This window comes from Pleurodeles waltl, chromosome 10 (assembly GCF_031143425.1).
Source record: "Pleurodeles waltl isolate 20211129_DDA chromosome 10, aPleWal1.hap1.20221129, whole genome shotgun sequence".
NCBI classification, from domain to species: domain Eukaryota; kingdom Metazoa; phylum Chordata; class Amphibia; order Caudata; family Salamandridae; genus Pleurodeles; species Pleurodeles waltl.
The window spans coordinates 779,573,794-779,595,204 of record NC_090449.1 but is presented as its reverse complement, the minus strand read 5'-3'; the positions used below and the strand labels follow the sequence as shown (position 1 = coordinate 779,595,204).

The following is a 21,411-nucleotide window of genomic DNA, read 5'->3' as shown; positions in this document are numbered from 1 at the left end:
GAGACAGCAGATGGGTGCGTTCTCCCACCCAACAGGGTTTATGATTTAAATATACAAATTGAGGGAGACAGAGCACACCATTAGTGGAATATTTTAGGATGAACGTAGTTGTGATATCCTATTGGCTGAAAGAGACTGGCCACCCAAACACGTCTGTAAGGTCCCGCATGGGGAAGATGTCATTTTGCCTTCTTTCCCTGATCTTGTTCCAGAAGCGTTAAAAGACGCCTACGCTGTCAACTGGGCTTTAGCACAAGCACCTGCGCTATACCGCTATCATGAAGGCTGGGATAAGGATTCTCCTTACCATGTAATACCGAATAGGCCAACACCCCAGTCTCAGCCCCAATATCCTGTTAAACATTAATCCAAAGCTCCAGTGAGGAAGATCCTCACTCAGTTTGAGTACCAGGGAGTAACTGAGCCCTGTTTCTCTGCAATGAATAACCCTTTATTAACCAATGCAAAACCCGACCATTCATACAGAATAGTCTTAGATTACAGACACTTAAACAGTCATACACGCACATATGCAATACAAAATTCACCCAGCACAAATTGATAACATAGTACATAATGAAATACAAAACAATCTTGGATATCTCCAATGTTTTTTTCTGCTAAAACCTAGCACACAAGTCGGGACCTGATTACATTCTCAATTGGCTTACAAAAATGCTTCTGTGTTTTGCCCCAGGGCAACAAGAAAAGCCCAGGGCTGTTCCCAGCCCATGTGACATCAATATGGCATGATATTGATCCAGACGCTTTGTCCTATGTGGATGACCTCTATCTCACAGATAACTACCTCAACATTCATCTTGCCAGCTTCAATCTGATCGTTCTGGGATTCACAGCCCTTGGTTACAAATGTAATTTTAAGAAATTAAAATAGCCTTTCTTAGTGTATTATTCCTTAGATAAGAGCTATCAAACGAGGGCAAGAGCCTGGGCCCACACTTTATATATGTATATATATATATATATATATTAAAAAAAAAAAAAAAAAAGGTGCTTAACTCCAGCCACCAAATACTATCAGGAAACAACAATCTTTAATTGGTTTCTTTAACTTTGGCAGAACATACATTCCTGATCATGCACAACGCATCAAGCCACTTTATGATTTAATACACTCAGATTTTTCCAGCAGGCACTAGACAGCTGAACACACAGGCATCCTTAAAGGATTACAATAGGACTTAGAAGCAAAACACTTACACACTCGTGACAACAAAACTAATTTGGTAATCAGATTAATGGATGGTGCCACTGAGTTCACTTATGTCACCTTTAACGAAGGCAACACAGCATCCATAGCATATAAATCACATTAATATTCTAATGCAGAACACTTTGCACCCACAGAAAACAATCTAACTGCTGTACAGATGGTTGTCATCAAGGGTAGGCCACTTTCCCAAGGGAAGCGCATTATTGTTGTTACCCCGGTGGCAGCCTCAGAGGCCATCACCAAAGCAAGTGTTCCTAATGCTAAAGCATTACATCCACTTTGGATTCAATGGGCAACCTCCCTGACTGCCACTGATGTTGATTACATCTTTGATCCATTACTTCAAACAAGAATCTGTTCAATAGGAACAGGGGTGCCCAGCAACTCTTGACATACTGCCGCTTGACAGTTACCATACTGTAATTTACACTGATGGTTCAGCACAACTAACTGTAGATACTAAACTGTACTCAGCTGCTTGCGCAGCTGAGAGCAGAGTGATGAAGGCTGGTATATTCCACCCTCACAATGCATATACGCAGACCCTAGGGGTCTGCACAGGTCAGCTCAGCTGGCTAAACTTAAAGCCCTGATCCTAGCGCTAGGACACACGGATCCAGGGCAACTCACATTGGCTGTCTGTGATTCGTACTACTGTTTCTAGTCTTAAAATGATTACCCTAATCATTGGTGATTAAACAGGTTCAGGGACTCAAAGGTGAACACCATACAATACAGAACTCTGTGGGGGAGGGCAGCTGATCTTAAGGATAAGCTACTGAATGCTCATGTAGTCCATACCTTGGGCCACCAACGTGTAGGAGTACACGCTCTTGGCAACACTTTGGCCGATGAAGTAGCCAAATCTGCAGTAGCTACAGCTTCTGCTGCTGCAGTGACTCATTCCCAGGTGAGATTGGATAATGAAATACTGGCTGCCGTGAAAGCTTCGGCTGAAGGCAAGCCTCTCCCAAAAGCATACCCTACAAAATATTAATACCATACCAATTCAAAAAATGTTGCCTTTGCAGGAATTCCTGGGATTGGAGATAGAGTGATATCCAACCAAGACCAGAGATTTAATCTAATCAAAGCAGAGCATGAGGGCGTCGCCTCTGCACATGCTGGTGTTGCGGCCACAATAACACTCTTACAGAAACACTTCTGGTGGCCGGGTCAATACAAATAGAGCAAGCAGTATGTTCTTTGCTGTGACTTTTGTCAGCAGATAAAGGGCTAAAATATCAAACGCCCACTGCAGACATCACTCTTAGTGTCCAATAGGCCACTACAGTGTGTGTACCTGGACCACTGTGGTCCCCTTCAACCTGATGGTGCATACAAATACATCTTAATCGTTGTGAATTCTTGTTCGTGTTTCCTGTGGAAATGGCTTCAGTGGTCGGCTGATACTCGAACTGTTATATGAGACTCACTGATCTTTATCGGTACATATGCAGTAGCAGCATTCCATTCAGACCAGGGCCTTGCCTTTGCCTCAAACATTCAGGGACACCATGAGGACGATGGGTGTTGAACTCCATTACTCCTCGTCCTGCCATCCCGAGGGTAATTCGGTTGTGGAGGAGGAATCTAAATAAATCTAAAGCCGTCCTCAAGAACTAGAGTATGAGGTTCTGGCCGCAGTTGGCTTCATCACTGTTAGACCCAACAGCCATAGGGTGGTCATCCTCCCAACATTTTGCCTGCCTCCCTCTACTTTTCTGACACTGTTTTAGGACTCTGCACACTTTACACCTGCTACCCAACTCTAAAGTGCATATACTCTCTCCTTTAAACATGGTAACATTGGTTCATCCCTAATTGGCATATTTAATTTACCTGTAAGTCCCTTGTAAAGTGGACTACATGTACCAAGGGCCTGTAAATTAAATGCTACAAGTGGGCCTGCAGCACTCATTGTGCCACCCACATAAGTAGCCCCTTAACCATTTCTCAGGCCTGCCATTGCAAGGCTTGTGTGAGCAGTTTCATTGCCACTTCGACTTGGCATTTAAAGGTACTTGCCAAACCCTAAATTCCCCTTTTTCTACATATAAGCCCCCCCTAAGGTAGACCCTAGATAACCCATAGGGGAGGAAGTATGTAGGTAAAAAGTAGGACATGTACATATGTGTTTTAAATGTCCTGGTAGGGAAAAGCTCCTAAATTACTTTTTTACTACTGTGAGGCATGCTCCTTTCATTAACTAACATTAGGACTGCCCTCATATACTTTTTGAGTGGTAGATTCTGATCTGAAAGGGGTAACCAGGTAATCTTTAGTATGGCCAGGATGGTAATAGAAAATCATGCTTATTGGCAAGATTGGATTTTATTATTATACTATTTTAGAAATGCCACTTTTTTAAAGTAGGCATTTCTCTGCACCTAAAACCATCTGTGCCTTATACAGCCTGTCTCCAATCAACATCAGGTCTATGCTGGTTGACAAATTCCTTGTGCATTTCACCCAGACAAGCACAAACACAGGACACTTAGTTACATCTACATTCATCTGCATACTGAATGGGTCTTCCTGGGCTGGACAGGTGGAGGGCCTGTCACTTACATTTCAAAGGCCAGTGGCCTACCCTCCAACAAGGGACTGAGAACCTCCCACAGGTGACTTTGTGCATTTCAAAACCACTCTCTGAAGCTTCCCCCACTTCAAAGGCCTTTTTGGGTATATAAACTGGGTCTCTGACACTCAGTTCTGGACCTACACCTGCACCCTATCAGAGAAGCTGCCTAGCCGCCCAAATTACTCATCAGGACTGTTTTGCTGAGAAGGACGGCTGCCCTGCTGCCTCTGACTGTGCTGGAAGGACTCTGCCTTCCTCTGAAGTGCTCTCCAAGGGCTTGGACTGAGCTTGCCTCCTGTTTCTGAAGTCTCAGGGTGAACAAAGACTTCACCTCTTCAAGAATCTCGTTGTGCGTTGAAAATTGATGTAATGCCTGCAGAAATCAACGCAAAGCCTGCATTGCAGCTGAGAAATTGCTGCACAGCCAACTGGAACGACGCAGTGCTGACTTCCTGACTGGAAATTCAAAGCAGCACCTACCTTGCGACGGAAAAATTTGACGCATCACCAACCAGATCGATACAGCGCCTGCTCCTTCTTCCAGTGCGCCAAGGATTTTCAACGCATCGTCCCTGGGTGTCAAAATAACCCCATATCACTGTGAGAAACCTGGACTGTGCATTAAAAAAAAGATACAAACCCCTGCAGGGCAGAAAGAAACAATGCATCGTCTGTTCTGCGCCAGAAAATCTGACGCAACATCTTATTTTTCGACACATCTCCTCTACTGCGGTCTCCGTGCGTCATTATTTTTGACGCATCCCAGGTACTGTGTGTAACAAAGAAACATCTGTTTATTTCTAAGAATTGAGACTCCTTTAAACCTTTTTAAAGTGATATTTCAGCTTGTGCTTATTGGATCTTTGTCGTTTTTACCTTATTCTATTCAGATAAATATCTATTTTTCAAAACCTGTGTGGTGACTTTCTTTGGTGTTATCACTGTGCTACTGTATGGTTTATTGCACAAATACTTTACACCTTGCCTTCTAAGTTAATCCTGACTGCTCAGTGCCAAGCTACAAGAAGGTGGGCACAGGATAATTTGGATTGTGTTGTGACTTACCATGACTAGGACTTTGGTCCCTACTTGGACAAGGGTGTATAACTCTGCCAACTAGAGACCCCATTTCTAAAAATCACCTATATGGGGTCCAGAGAGCACCGAGTAATCTGCCAAGACAGTCCTTGAGAGGACGCACTCCTTACGAGGTTCTCTTAGGGATACCTATGCATGTCCCAGATCTAGCTGGCCCTGGTTTGACGGCAGCAGATACACCTTTTGACATAAATGAAAGTCTTGCTGTGTTACAGTAGTTCAGCAATTTTTAGATAATTCATCCGCCAGTGCTGCCATCGTATGAATAAGGGGTTTGCCAACAACTTCTACAGGCTGGATTCGGGGATCTGGTTTGTGAGAAGATTGCTGCGAAGAAGGAATTCGGCCCATCCTACAGAGCACCAGTCCAAGTCCTTGGAACACAAAGGTACCAGAACTGTCATCCTACCACCACTGCCTGGTTCCAAAGCAAGCAGATTTGTCTCCATTGACAACATCAAACTACACCATGTTGTTGATTCTGCACAGTAAACCCAGAGGGCCCCTGGGTCGTTCCCGGTTCCCTCTCACAACCCAACAGGACATACAATAACACTTCTGACTACAACAGAATGCACAACAATGCTACGTATGCCCCCTTGAGCGTGGGGAAGGTGGAAAAATTAGCTTTTGTTGATTCCTGTTACCACTTCACGACAACAAATGGCCAAGCTGTGGCTGTCTTCTATTCAAACTCAACACAGACAGACAACATTGTCTACTATGAACCTCCACGCGAAGTGGCTACATCCACCAGTAATGCACCAGCTCCTGTGTTTGCGAAAACTGCTGCTGGTTACTTCATCGACCTTAATGACTTTTCTTCTACTTCATCCGCAGCTGCAACTGAAACGGTTTCAAAGACATGTAAGCTGTACATATGGCTTAAAAATAACTAGTTTACCCATGGAACTATCTGTGGATATTTCTGACATTGCTTGCCTTTCTTTTATGGATGGTTTATGTGACAGTTTTTTTTCTCTTGATAAATGGTCATTATCTTCCTGAACGCTCTTCTGTCAAGCAAGAGGATGAAGTCCTAACTTCATATATTTCCTCACATAAGGTCCGCAGAGACTTGTCCTTTGTGAACATTTCAGCAGTACCAATTCCACCTGGGATTGTTTGGGACAACGTTCCATTTGTTATATACGGGCCTTCTGAGGTCATTCAAATTCCATGTCTTCAAAATTTCAATGACTAATATAATTAGACCTGGTGTTGTTTCTGATGACTGGGATGTTCAAATGGTTGATTCAATGCATGCTGAACTCTAGTATTATACTGTATTTGAAAGTGAAGATGTGCACACTAACATAAAAGAGTATAATAACAGGGGGCATTACTACCTGCACGAGCAACTAGACACAGATCGGTATTTAGTTATACACAGTGTAACACTGTTCAACCCCTCCGGTGGGGAGCCCAAAACATTCAGATAAATGTACATATTTCTCTGGCCATAACGTTTTAGTTGTGGTAATATTTCTAAGTTTTAAATTCCAAAAACATTTTTCCTTGGTTTGAACAGTGTGGTTTCAATAACATTTTGAAGCTAAGGTCAGACATATTGTCTTTACTAGTGCTTGTTTTTTCCTTTAAAGAGGCAATAAACGCAAGCACAGGCACACAGAGAGAATGCGTTCATACTTCATTCATGCTTCAATGTTTTAATGTATTATTACATGCTGGCCTACTGGCCTTGCAAATCCTCGTAGTCATGGTATTGATGGAATGGTGATATTGGTGGTGCCTCTGGTTGTGGCAGTGAGGTAGTCAAGGTGTGCCCTTAAAATAAAGAACTGAATGTGACACAAAGTGCAAAGCTTGATGACATAATGAACTGTAAAAAATCCAAAAAACACTTAATAGGTGGTGGAATGATGTATCAAACAGCCACCAGGGCAAGGCGACAGAAAAATACTTCTCTGGGCACAGCCAAAGTTCAATCAATGTATACAGATTAAAGAACTCTAAGCTTCCTGAAGCCAGGCGTATTTTTTGTAGAAAAAAAAAAGCCAACGTAAAGTTTCATTAATAGCAAATGAAATATCCAGAGTTCATTTTAAACATGGGAGCATATCTTATTGGTTAAATTAAACTCTTTTTACTGCTAGCCTTTGTAGTAAAGACATCCTATCGGAGAGATCAGAATTTAAGGGTTTGCTTTGTGGATATCTACCTCTTTCCTTTGCGAAGAAGCTGGTAACTCGGTCAAATGTCCAGGTTTGTAAATGTCGAACTAAAGAACTGCACTCCAGTGAAGAAATACATGTACCACCCCATAAGAACACTTGAGGCTGAAAGAGAACACAAAACATATTAGATGTAAGAGCGGTTTCTGGGACACAACGTAGCAAAAACAAGACTTGCTATTACATTTTAGGTAGGAACCTGCACTTCATTATAAAACCAAAGGATGTGTGTTATGTTTATATCATTTCAGTGTAGCATGTTCAACAGATCTGAAATATGACGTCTTAAAAGAAAAATTAGATTATAAAATACCAGTGTAAAGATCTTAAAACGTGATCTCTTTTAAAGAAAGGATGTTTAAAAGAGCATTGATTGCCAATTATGTCAAAAGGATGAAAATTCTGATTTTACTTCGCCTAAACCACATGAAAAGTTTACTCACCTCCCAATTCTCTTCTAGGGCAATCCTCAAAGTCATAAGCACTGAATAGTCCTGCCCACTTGTGGGGATCTAGGACTACTTTAGAAAGTACACATATATGTATAACAAACTTTGTACCATCGTACCTTATATATGTTTGCAGTCTATAAAGGCTAAAAATGATCATATTTCATTGGATTTTCAAATTGGAAACATCCAAATGCATCACTATTAAAAAGGTGATCATAGAAAATCTTTCACAAACTTTTATTTAAAGTAAAAAAATAAAAATAAAAAAGGGGGGGGGGAAATGAGGTATTCTTAGCTTATAGGCTGCAATACAAAGCACAGTAGAGAAAACGGGCACTGTGATTCAATTATTTCACAGTACCCCCTGTATCCCATCATGCCTCACTGGTGAGATAGGTCAATAAGATAGAAATTAGGATTCCTGAGTGAAGCAATTGTTGACAGCTATAACAGTTCCTGTCTGGGGAGGTGGGAAGGCTGTTTATGACTTCGATGAGGCATCCCCTGGAAGGGAAGCAGGATTACAGGTGAGTAACTTTTCTTTCTCTTCCAGGGGTTCCTCATCAATAGTCCTAAGCACTGAACAGAATAGGAAGACCATCCCACAAACAGGCAGACATGAAATAAAAACAGCTCTAACAATGTCCCTAAAAGGTTCTTTAAAGAAGCCTGCCCTACTTGAGTATTGCTCTGGAGTCTGAATTGGCAATAAAGTCTAGTAAATGTAGGAACAGATCTCCAAATAGTTGCCTTGCATATATCAGAAATGGGAATATTTCAAATAAGGGCTATGGAAGCAGCTTTTCCCCATGTTGAATGTGCATTAGGACTTTCAGATAGGGGGTCAATTGCTATCTAGTATGAAAGAATTATACATGATACAATCCCTCTAAAAATTGATTGTTTAGAAGAAGGCAAGCCGGTACGTGCTGGACATAATTTATGAAAAGACAGTCTGGTCTGACTATCTTATATCTTTGGTTTTGCCTAGATAACATTTCAGGACTCAATGTCCAGAGAATGTAAAGATGTTTCTACTGGCATTGAGGGATTAGGGAAAAGTGGGTAAGGAAATAGTTTAGTTAACATGGAAATCCAAAGCCACCGTAGGAAGACAATTTTGGGTGTGTTCTCATGACCACTCTATTACTATGGGACACTGTGAATTGTTCATTAACGCAGAGGTAGTAGCAATATTGTAAATAGGCTGTGTGAATGCATTCAGTGGTGGTCAGTCCTATTAATTTAGAGAGAACAACGTAAAGCTCCCAAGGAGGAGAAGGTGACTTAACTGGTTGAAAAGCATTTTTAACCCCTTCTAGAAAATCTTTCACCATAGGTATTTAAAAAATTAAAATAATAATAAATTAGTGATGAATTCCTAGAGGCAGTTATTAGCAGCAAGGAGAACTTTAATAGAAGAAACCTGTAAACCAAACTTTGCCACATGAAGAAGATATGGTATCTATATTGCAGGAATTCAGGAGCTAAGTTCAGTGATGTAAGTTTGGGGGTGCTGGATCAGGCCCTCTGAACGTGCACACAAGATCCTGTCTGCATGGCAATCTCTTGTGTGGTCACTCAGATTGGTGACGATGGAACGTGAAACACCAGTGACTAGGCAGTTCTAATGATATCCTGGTTTTGGAGCCGTATAATTTGACCAGAACAGTCAGAGTGAGTGGAATTGGTGGAAATGAGTACAGAAATGCATCTACCCTGTCTAACAAAATAGAAAACAAAGCAAAATCCCCTTAGTCCCCGACTGGTAATATCTAGAGATGTAGTCTTGGCATTTTATGTTTTTTTATGTCTGCAAATAAGACTATTTGAGGATATCCTCATTCTTGGAAAATTTCTTTTAGGTCTTTGATGCTTAGAATACAGTTGTGGATTTCTAGGAAGGTTCGACAGAGTGTCTGCTTCCTGTCAAGTGCCTTGTAATAAGCCAGTTACATATGGCTTGTGACACTAGGGACAGAGGTCTTGAGTGCATCCCACCATGCTTGTTCAGGTAGTACATGGTACTTGTTTGTCCGTCTGAACAAGCAGAGAAGTTGTTTGGATTGTCATAAGAAAATATTTTACAGCCAGATTAATTGCTCTCAACTTTAGTAGGTTGATGTGGTCAGTCTTCAAGTGTGACAATAGTCCTTAGGTCCTTAAATGGCCCAATTGCACTTCCCATCCTTGTAGAGTCTGGCCTGGGAGATCCTGATGGAATGAGGTTTCCTTCATCAGATTTTTCAACTTGGTCCACAATGGATGTGATTCGATTGCCGATTGTGACAGAGTCAATTTCTACTCCCAAGTGCTCAAAAACTGGTTCCACAGGTCCTCTGGACATGCTGCAGAAGTCTCATGTGACGTCTGGCATGAGAACCCAGAAAAATGCAACAAGCCATTGATTCTGCCAGGGTTGAAACAGAATGCAACACTTCAGTTAGATTGATAAAAGTCTCTCCTCAGAAAGATACACTTTTTCGGACTGCATATTTTGTGATAGCTCCCTGTTAATGTATGTTTTGTACTGGGGAAGCTGTAGATTTTCCGAGGTCTACCTGAATGTCTACCTTGGTTAATGTGAAGACATACTTGAAAATGCTCAGTGTTTCTTTCGAAGATGTTCCTTTTATTAGCCAGTTGTCAAGATAAGGGCAGACAAATATCTTTTGTTTTCTCAGATGTGCAGTGAAAATGCCACCGATTTTGCAAATGTTCAGAAAGCGGACTTCAGTCCAAAAGGGAGCAGTTTAGACTGAAAATGTCTTGAGCCTACTGTGAACCTTAAAAACATTTGATGCTTTTTTATGATCGAAAGGAGTAAGTAGGCATCTTGAAGATGTATAGCACACATCCAGCCTCCTTGATGTACTTGAGGGTGGTTCTGGTGTAATGCAAGTATTCTGAATTTGTCACTTCTTATTTACTGGTTCGGTACCCTCAGGTCGAGAATAGGCCTGAGTATCTGTTTTTGGTCCTTTTATGACTCAGAAAATATTGGGTCTACGCTTTCAACCTTTTCTGATGTGAAGGTACCTCCTCCACTGCATTGGGCTGTAATAAAATATTCACCTCTTTCTGTAATCGATCTTGCTGATAAGACGATGCTTTGGTTGGAGGAAGAGATGGAGGAGGGGACTTGAAACAAAGAGTATACCCATTCTGAACAATATTCAAAACCCAACTGTCTTTAGTTAACAGTAGCCACTTTTAAAAGTACGTGTGTTACAATATTTCCTCTCAGTGGACTGACAGATTTGGGGGAAGACGCGGCTCACTGTTTAGGAGTTTTTCCTGCTGTAGACTGCGGATGTTGCACTCCTCTTCCTCTGGAGGATCTGAGTTGATGGTATGACTGTTCTTGCTATTGGCGTTGCTGGTGGGGTGACCAGTGAAGGGTTTAAACCCTCTGAGAGTAGTAACTCAGTGTCATATGGCTTGTACCTCCTTCTAGATTCTTTTTTAATGTTTATTAGGCCCACAGCTTTTAATGTTTCCAATTCAGTGTTCATCCGTGACATTTCATCAATCTGCACAAGATCCGAACATTGTGTTTCCTGAGAATGGCAAGTATAGGAATTTTTTTTGTTTGTGCTACCGGCTTTAGACCTGTTGGTCTAAGCCACAAGCTTTTCCTAGCGCAAATATGTTGGCAGTAACCATGAGCAGATACATCTATGTCAGCAGCTGAACCAATGATCTGATTTTTTACCAGCATCCCCTCATTAATGACCTCCTGAAAATCTTGCCTGCTTTCCTTAGGGAGTTTATACATAAATCTTTGTTGGGAGTCACAAAGAGATCGATTATACCTCCCTAAAAGGGCACTGGCACACATTGCTTTCATTGTAAAAGCGGTTGTTCCACACATTTTAATTCCCAGAGGGTCTTTTCTTTTGGTTTCCTTATCCAGCTGTACGCAAGACAATGGCCTACTATTCATTATTTCCTCGCTACAGCCACAATTAACAAATCAGGTGGAGCATCAGCCTTGAGAAAGATTCTTGGTCAGCAGTTATATACTTCAAGATGGAGCCAACTTTATAAATGCAGGTGTCAAGAATAACTGCATTATAGTTGAAGGAAGAGCAGGATCAGATGGGCAAGAGGTCCTGATGACGTTCTTTGATATAAAGTCCCATAGATGACACATGTAGCTGTAGTAGGAGTGGGCATTGTAATTTCAACTTTGCTGTACCTCTTACTAGAACCTCAGTAGAGGTTGCATAGCCATCAATTGGAGATACCCTTGCTGGTGGTGTGTTACAGAACGTCAGAGAATCTCAGATTGAAAATCTTGAGGTTGTCGTCCGTGAAGGACACTGTGTTCTGTGGTAAGATCGTGACCTCCTGTTTTGCCTTGTACTAACTCTTCTTGATCTGGAGTAAAAGGACTGGTGTCTTTCTCTAGAGCATTTCCAAGATCTATGTCTGAATTTATATCTAAAACAATGACTAAGAGTCAACACTGGACTGCCCTGTGGTCGGTGAGAACATAAGGAGATTTTAGGCTATGTTACTGAACCTGGGGAGAAGTCAGGTGGCGTGGCTCCCCTTGGTGAATATGTACCAGAAAGCATAATTTGTGGTGTATGACATGATGAAGAGTATGTTTGAGAGTATTTAGAGCCTGAAGTACAGGTCTCCCTGGATGAAACTTCTGTGACCATCTAGAAGATAGTTCCACAAATAGTGACAAAGCTATTGAACTAGATGCCACTATTGTCGGCTGGGGTGATTTGACAGCAAAGTTGGTATCTTGTTTTGACAACTGTGGTCTTACAGTCAAAGGAGGTGTTTGACATCAATGGTGTTCTTGTCATCAGGGTGATTTAACTGTAGAGTGTCTCAACGTCATACCTGATGACAAGCAAGTAGCCATGTGTCTAACACTGTGCTCCTCGTTGTCATGCTTCTTGTCGAACAGGAGTAATGTCTTGTCCTCTGATGTCTTTGCTCATTGCACTGCCACTAGGGGAGTCCTTGGCACGAGATGAAGCATCTCTAATAGAAGACTAACCTTTTCCATGGCTTCTAGAAGATTTGGCAGCATTTTTTCCCATCCTTTGCTGCAACCCGTATAGTCTGATTTTCCTTCTATCTTTCAGAGTCCTTCTGGAGAAGGATTGACAATGGGTACAAGAATCATGGATGTGATTCTTAGGAGGACACATAATGCAGAGCCGGTTCTGACAGACTTCTTTTTTCCACATGAAGGGCACTTCACAGAGTGATGGCATTTTTAACAGAAAATTTCGATCATTTTCTGTCAAAATGCGGTGTAAAACTACCCTAAATGACAAGAGACGTCAAGTGAAAGCTCCACGTACAAGGTTCTGAAAGATTTATAAAATATTTTTGCCAAAACAGACACAGCACAGCGCACCAGGATCCCATTTCCATGAGCCAGAAAATTGAATTGACCTGTGAGGTATAATGGGATAAAGGGAGGTACTGTGAGGCTCTTAAAAGGTACAGTGCCCATTTTCTCTACTATGTTTTGCAGTGCAGCCTAAGCTAACAATGTTTGATATTCCCTTTTCTTTTAAAAAAAGATTTGTGAAAGATTTTCTATTGTCACTGTATTACAGTGTCGCACTTCTATGGAATTGCAGGTTTTTTATAATGAGAATTCAATGAAATTTGGCCATTGTTAGCTTTCTTTAGGCCACCAACATATATGTAAGTATGGTACCACTTTTGTTATACACATATGTAGTCTTTTTAAAGTGCTCGGGGATTCCAGCATGTGGGTGGGACTATTCAGTGCTTATGACTATTGAGAAGGATCCTGTGGAAGAGAAACTTAATGGTGTAGTTGTGCATTAGGCCTAGGCGTTCATGGCCAACGCTGGGATGCTCATTTAAATGGTGACCTGATGGTTGCACATATCTATGCAGCAAGTATTCAGTTCCCTGAGCGATCTTACTAGCTACTTAACTTATCAATACAAAGAAATGCCTTTTCTATTGAACCAGGATAGTGAAAGCACTTGGGGTCAAGGAAGAGTGTGGTCTACTAAGATATATTAGAATATCTGCCTAATCCAGAGGCTGCCAACATTCCAAATCTTTCTAAAGGAAAGGTAGGAAATAAGAGTAGCCAATTTAGCAAAAGTGTTTAAAAGACCTATCGGGATGATGCAGCCAGACACTGAACAGTACATGAGTTACTTACATCTGTTAGGAAAATGGGATCTTTTTATGTGAAACCTGCTAAACCAGCATTCTTATTATAAATTACGTTATCTGACAATGGAAAAACAAGGAATGAGATGGTCTCTTAATTGTAAGGCCCACTATAAGTTTCAATTAGTGCGAGGAGTAGGGCTCATCTACAACTGTGCAACAGCACTTTGACTAAAAAGTGAAAGAGGCAAGGATTGAGACTTGCTGTGGTCTAGAAGTTTTGCACCTGTAATATGCCAGTTTTGAGAACTGTAAGGCACTTTTACATTTTCAGCCATCAAAGTATTAAAATATATCTTGCAAATAGATTTCAACACATTGTAGAGTGGCTTCACTAAATGCAATTAAATTATGCTGTATCCCAAAAAACATTCAAATTTTGCTTTCTCATTTACTTGGACAGTATGGTCTTGAATCTGAGATATAATAAAGGCACTGAAACAATTAACTTGGGATAGTATCAGAGTTCAGATACTGTGTATTACTTCAAAGCAAGGGAGTAATTAAGCATGCGGTATCATTTACTGTTTTAGCTTTGTATATACCACGGATGTCAAGAGGTAAAAATGGTCAATTTCAAACAGTACAAATTATGTGGTATGACAATTTTTAACTATGATTGTATCCAATATGTTGTGTTTATTTTGGTGCCAGCATGTAGCTAATCTGAATGATTAAGTATTCAAATAGAAACAAATTAACATCCAGCAACATTCCCCTTACTTTTCTGTACCACACCCCCACGTTTTGAGACAGCAGAGATGTCCTTTTCCCAAACAATTTACTCGTAACTCAGCAGATTGCAACATACTGCATAAACTCTCTGACCCTGAACTAATAATCCCCTTGGAGAAGGAGGAAGCCAGAGTTCCTCAACCCAATAGGTGTAAGGAAAAGAGTAACAAAAAACATGAATATTTAAAGGAAAAGAAAAAAATAAGATTGATATAAGGGGAAACCGTGAAAAAAAAGAGGCAAAATGAAAGGGAAACCAAATCAAAACGTATGCGAAAACTGCCCAACAACTAAGGAAATTAAAAAAAAGTCTAGAAACATGAAAGAAAAAACAATTAAGAGGGAAAACAGGCAAGGGGAATAAACGAGGAATAAGTACAGTACAATGAAGAGGTACAAAGAGCAGTTTTGCAAAGACTAAAAACACCCCTACATTAACTTTGTACTTAAAACTTCATCCTGTTTCTATTTTAAAGTGTTTTAACAATCGCAAACTCAGTAAATTGGAGCGTCTGCAATCATGAAAGCACTTGTACTTTTTTTAAATATACCAACCCTAACTACAGCTAATGAAAACATGTTTCAAATCATTAAATGGGTTTAGAAAACACTAAGGTATCAGTATTTGGAAGGGCCAGGTTTAAGGCGCCCCTTCCAAATACTGATTCATTATGGTATGTATTAACGTTATGCAACCGAAATCCAGTCACAAAGCATTATTATTTTACCACCAACTCAAAAAAGCTGGCAACCCACTCACAAACGGGAAGGGACACCTTGCCCTTTGTGAATGTTGACAGAAAAACATATTTAGAAGAAGGCATTGGTTCAAAGACTAAGGGGACATCTCATGGTAACGTATTCTGATAAGGTGAAAAGAAAAGCCAGCATCACCAATCTCTTCCCTCTGTATGTTTCTTCTCTCACATGTCCCTCTCATTCCGCCAACACGCACTGTCTCTTTACATGTCCCCCAACTCCTCATATTTCTCCATTTTACACCTCCCTCTTTCTCCTCTCGGTTACTCAGCCTTCTGACTCCTATTTTAGGTCGAGCATAAGCTTTCAACCTGGTGTATACTTAAGTATACTTGTACTGTGGGCTTAAAGCAATTTCATTTGTTGGTTGCTGTATCCTTCAAACATTCTTGCTCGCTAGTGGTTAGTTCTGCCTTTTTTCCTTCCCTCCCTTTTCTGTTTCAGGGTAGTGACCAACTACTGTATTATTCTACTTTAGTTTTCTTTATCTGGTGCTGTAAATTAAAGAGAGTCCTTGTTAACTGTCCCCTAGCCAATTTTAACACCACCTATCCCCCAATCTCCCACACTTAAAACCCAGTGCAGGGCATTACAACTCAACCCAAGCATGCCACCTTGGTGGGTGAGGGCTTGCATATCCAATAAGGGATGCCACACTTTTTGACCTGTACATATACGAAGACATACTCTGTAAGAACTAAACAAGAAACCCACTGTGGTCTCCTGTAATTCGCTATAAAGCATAACTTCACCAATAGGGACGTTGTTGCACATTTCCGTAGTGGATTATTCCAGATTGTCTGAAGGCCTGACATATGGCATATTAATTTAAAAGCTGAACAATCTTGCAAGTGCTGCTCTTAGTGGAGCCCCTTGATTCAGTGAGGGCCTGGTATTCTGTGGGCCCGCTCTACAGTGAATAAGTCAGATAGCCGTTTTGGTTTGAAGATGAACAGTCCTGTGAGTGAACGCTCTGCTACTCTAGTACTTTGCCTTGATTTTCCTTGCCCATTGGCCAAGCAGCCTTGAATCCTTGTTTTAAGCAAACAGTTTCTCTACCGGACGGTGCCCGCAGCGTCTTGATTTCAGCAATTACAAAGTTTGCTCATCTTGCGCCACAGTCCTCTATTTTATCCATATCTCGTCGTAGTAGGTTTGGTTCAATTCTTATTCTGTCCATTTTGTTCACTAGTGCTGTCGTTTCTCATACCACTAGTAGTACTTTTTTAGTGTTAGCTACTGTGCTAGATCTGCTGGTCTGATTCCCTTTTTCTCTTCCTGTTGTTCAACTTCTTGTCTCTTCTGTGAGGAAAGCGTACTTACCTAGGACATTTTGCTGTGTTATCCCTCCTCCTCTCTTAAGTCACATTTTCTGCTTATTCTCCACACAATTTGTGGGCTGTTTCACATGCTTGATATCTGTTCCTGTGTTTCTTAGTGGAGTGCTGCTCATGCGATTGTCTGAGTTTCCTGACAGAAAGTACTCTTCACTGCACGTCTGGGGAAGCAGAGAGTTCTATTGTGTTGCTACTCATGTTACCCATATTTCATTGACTTGCCATATTTCTATTTTAGTTTATTCAGAAAATAAACCTTGGTACCCCGTGTGCGCGCATAGTAGCCAACTGTTTATTGTCTCAGCCCCCCTCATACAGTTAAGGTATGATAATGTTAACTGTTTCAACAAACAGTTAATTTAGGAATGCAGACCTACACCATTGGGTAGTAGTTGCTCATCTAGTGTTGACCAGGCAAGTTTATATAAAGGTTACATCACTTTCTGTTCATTTGTGTTCTGACCAAAAGAAGCTTTATATAGATAAACTGTTTACATAGATTTCTCTATTTCAGGGTGTAAAGTAGAGCATGCATCTCGTTACATTTCAACTTGCGACTTGGCAAGCTAATCTGCGTGACTCACGTGTCGAAAAAGAGATACTATATGCTCGAGTAAACACATGGTTTACATAGCTGTAAATGTTTCTTGCTAATAAAATTGATTTTTACTCTTAGAGCACATATGTATACAGCTGCGGCATGTTATGTGCTGTTGTAAATGCGAAATCTCATTAGAAAAAAATTCTCTAAAAAGTAATGGTTTCATTCGGGGATGAGGTTGTGGCTTGGATGGTCGCTCAAATTGACACCTAGTACTAAACTCAGCAGGAGTGGCAAGGTAAACCATAGTCTTCACTGTCATTCCAATAAGTTACTCAATTAAGCACATAATTGCACGTGGGCACCACATACATCACGCAATAAATAAGCAAGAACTGTAGATTCAGTCTTGAAACCTCATCAATTGGCATTGATGCGAGGTAAACTGGAATCCTTGGGGCAAAAAAATAAGTACTGTACCCAGTCGACTTTGGAAGCCTTGCTGCCATTTTGGTGACAAGTGAGCTTAGGATCACCATCTAAAGATCAGTGATCTATTAAGGAGAGGCAGAGATAAACAAGCATTTGCAATGCAATAAGGTCTCGCATTTCTCTGAGTTACAGCTATTAGCAGTTGTAAACTCCCAACCAGATTTTTCTTGCCACATTGAGTGGAAAAAACAGCGCCAACCCGCTGCTACAGTTTACTCGTAGTGAAACCTATCGGCAAAAGTGCAATTATCTACGTAACCGGCAAAAGTGCAATTACCTATGTAACAGGGTCGATATTATGCAAAGTGCTCGACTTCTGCCAAGCGAGATCGCGCTGCGAACAAAAGATAAAAAGTAGTCCACAAACCTGACGGGTAACAGCGAGCCTCGCATGTTTTCATTACTTGGCCTCTGCACTCGAGGAGGGCTAACCACCGGAAAAGGCATGACGTATGCATGCCTTCCACTAATGAAAGCAAGCAGATTTTAACAGGCAAGCCCACGAACCAATGAAAGACACTGACGTGACATGGACGGGGCTCCGAGCCCTTTTCTAACTCCTAAAGCGTCTCGCAAGTGAAATGCATGCGCAAGCGCATGTGACGCAGGCTCGACCCTAAAAAGGGGGGTGGGGCAAAACGCAATTTCCCCACCCATTTTTCATAAGGATTTTTAAACGGCACTACATCCAAAACGACTGAAAGGAACACCACCAAATCTGGCAGAAAGCTACACCTTTATGCAGAAAGCAATATTTTTGCCATTCGGTGTCAATACCTACAATAGTTTTTTAAAATTTAAGGTTAAAGATTTATAGTTGTCCTGACCATTGGGCTGAAATTCAAAAATTCAATCCATCGCATGAAACCCCGGCTGAGTACAGACCAGTGCTTCCAAGCCTCACCCATCACCGCAGTAGGACTTTTCTCTTGCTCTGCCACTCCTCATCTCACTCGCAAATCAGCCACCTGCAAGCACCGACGATCACAACCACCATCCACCAACAACCACTGGTATGCATACTACTTAACAGCATCTCCTTCCACGAACACACCAGAGGTTTGAGACCACACACAACCCCACACCTTCCTCATAGAAACATGGCTAAACCTGGTATCCATCCCAGACCTTGCCAATGCCATTGCAGCAGGCTACAAGATCCTGCACCAAACGTCTAAACCCAGAAAAGGTGTCACAATAATCCACAAAGATAAAGTACACTGCCACCAACGACCTGGATACCAGTTTCATCAAACACCTCCACTTCAAAATCTAAACGGATAGCAATTCAACCACAATGGAAATCCTCACCTACCAACCAACAGGCCCACAACAGAATTTCGGCAACCTCATCACTGACCTCATCTCACCCGCTGCCCTCAGCTCCAAGAACTTTCTCCTCCCCTGCGACTTCCACTTCCATCTAGATGATACCACTGACCCCCAACAACATCAACATTCTAGACTGCCTTCGCAATGTCGGACTCGTGCCACTTGTGACTGGCCCCATGCACACTACAGGCCAAACACTGGACCGCCATCTTCCCCACTTGCAATACAGCCAAAACTAACCACAGCCTTTCACTTACCGGGCTTGACCATTAGATCATCCATTAAAAAATGTCCACAACTACAAGCATGACGGCAGCAACACACCCCTGCCCCCTCCATGAACCACAACTGTAAGAAATCGCCCAACAAACTTGGATCAACACCCTCAACTTATACCATCCCACTCTCCGACTCCGCTAACAGAAACTCTCTGGGCCTCAATGACGGACTCACCATCTGTGCCAACAGCCTCGCTCCCCTCACACAACAAATCCAAGAAAAACCGTAAGCAGGCAAATTGGCACACAGACACCCTCAGGAACCCAAAAGAGACACAGTTAACAGCTGGAAAATAAGTGGCGATCATCTAAAAAACCCTCAGAAAGAAGAGCGTACAAGGACGCACTCAGATCCTACCACCACGAGCTGACTGCTGCCAAGAAGGGGGTCCTGTCCCAAAGAACCGAAGCCAGAAACAACAATTCTAAAGAGCTCTTCACGATCAAATAATTCACTCACCCCGAAGCCACATACAAAGCAATAATGCCATTGCAAGACCTTTGCAATCAACTCAGACTTTTTCCACAACAGAATCTCAAACATATACCACAAACTTCGATCCTCCTACACCTCCCACGACCCCCCTTCCCTGCCACACCCCAAGCCCTCCCCCACTGGACCCCACTGACCACATAAGAAATCACAATGCTCATAGCACCCACTAAGGGGCCTCAACTGATCCTTGCCCGCGCCACCCCTTCAACCATGGCAGCATCACGCTAAGCCCAATACTATAGTCCATGATTAACACATCCATCTCTACAGCTACAGTCACGGATGTCAGGAAACACACAGTTCACCCCACCCCCCCCTCCTTAAGAAACCTCCTGCAGACCCTGAAGTCCTCGGCAACTAATAACCCATCTCTCTGCGTCCCTTCCCCGGAACACTCTAGGATATTGTGCTGGCTGTTGATGGACTTTCCAAGACAACTCACAACCCAGATTTCGCAGCAACCATAGCACCAAAGCGGCCCTCTTCACTTAAATGGACGACATCCATATCATAATGGGCCAGGGACACACTGCAGCCATAATTCTGTTCAACCTCTCTGCAGCTATCGACAAGGTCTCAAAGCTCACTCTCCTCACCAGACTACAAGGTCCAGCCACTCAATGGGGGCGCTCATCATGTCTGGAAGAACACAATGCAACAGGCTACTGCCTTTCACTTCCAAACCCACAGACATCATCTGTAGAGTCCCTCAGCCCCACCATCTGCCACATCTACCTCATGCCTCTGGTGAAAAACACCCACTCTGACAGACGAAGCATCATCTTGTACACTGATGACACAACTCATCCTGTGGCTCTCAGAGGACCCCATCAATACCAAAAACAACTTCAAACACTGAATGAAAGAAGTCACCATCTGGATGTGAACAAACTGCCTCAAGCTCAATGGCCCTTGCTTCAACATCCTCTGCATGCTCCGAAAAATCTTCAAATGGCTTCTAAAGCACACCAAAAAAAAAAAAAAAAAAATAAGTCAACCAGCCCTGGTCATGAGACTGTTAGACTACAGCAACACCCTCTGCTACAGAATACCCACCCACCTTACACACAAGCTCAAAACCATCCAAATCTCTGCAGTGAGACTTTTTCTCAACGCACCCTGCTGCACACACCTCTCCTCGCCTCAAGGAACTCCACTGGCTCCCCATCCAGAAAAACTGCCAGTTCAAGATACTCACCATTGCCACTACATCAGAATGGACCAGACTATCCAAAACACCATTTGTGCTTTCACCTTCCAACCAACAACCTCCAATCAGCTGAACTATCACTTGCACACATTTCCTGCATCCACAGAAGCAGAGCAGGAGGCTGCTCATACTCCTATCTAGCAGCTAAGACCTGGAACGCCCTCCCCCAGGACATCAGCACACCCCCACCATTCACAATATTCCAAAGAAAAACCTGAAGACCTTGCTCTGCGACTAATGCTCCTGACTCTCTGGTCCCACTCAGCACCCAGACACCCTCACAGGTAATTAGCTTGCACTCTACAAATCCCTTTTACATTATATTGGCTGAGGGGGTCTTTTTCATAGCAAACACTCCAATTGGGTGGCCACAACATGAACAGAAATGTTGTGGCAGCCACTACAGGACTCAGGGGCCTGGTCCTAGTTTGGAAAAGGCTTTTGAAAAAAAGACAAAGGGGCAGGTAAGGGACTTT

The 21,411-nt window shown here is 42.2% G+C and overlaps 1 protein-coding gene across 7 annotated transcripts in view; it reads right to left on the bottom strand.

Moving 5' to 3' along the window:
• The window catches only part of PALS2 (protein associated with LIN7 2, MAGUK p55 family member), a 704,871-nt gene that overhangs the window by 638,912 nt on the left and 44,548 nt on the right, over positions 1–21,411 (bottom strand). For 5 of the 7 annotated variants that reach the window (XM_069211397.1, XM_069211395.1, XM_069211396.1 and 2 more), the window contains one exon: positions 7,099–7,216. Coding sequence is in view for 2 of the 7 variants with exons in the window: in XM_069211393.1 (XP_069067494.1) it covers positions 4,299–4,323 (25 nt within the window). In the remaining 5 variants the exon portion in view is untranslated. Of the gene's footprint in view, positions 1–4,298; positions 4,373–7,098; positions 7,217–21,411 lie in introns of those variants that run through there. The other 2 variants (XM_069211393.1, XM_069211390.1) reach the window with 2 other exon arrangements.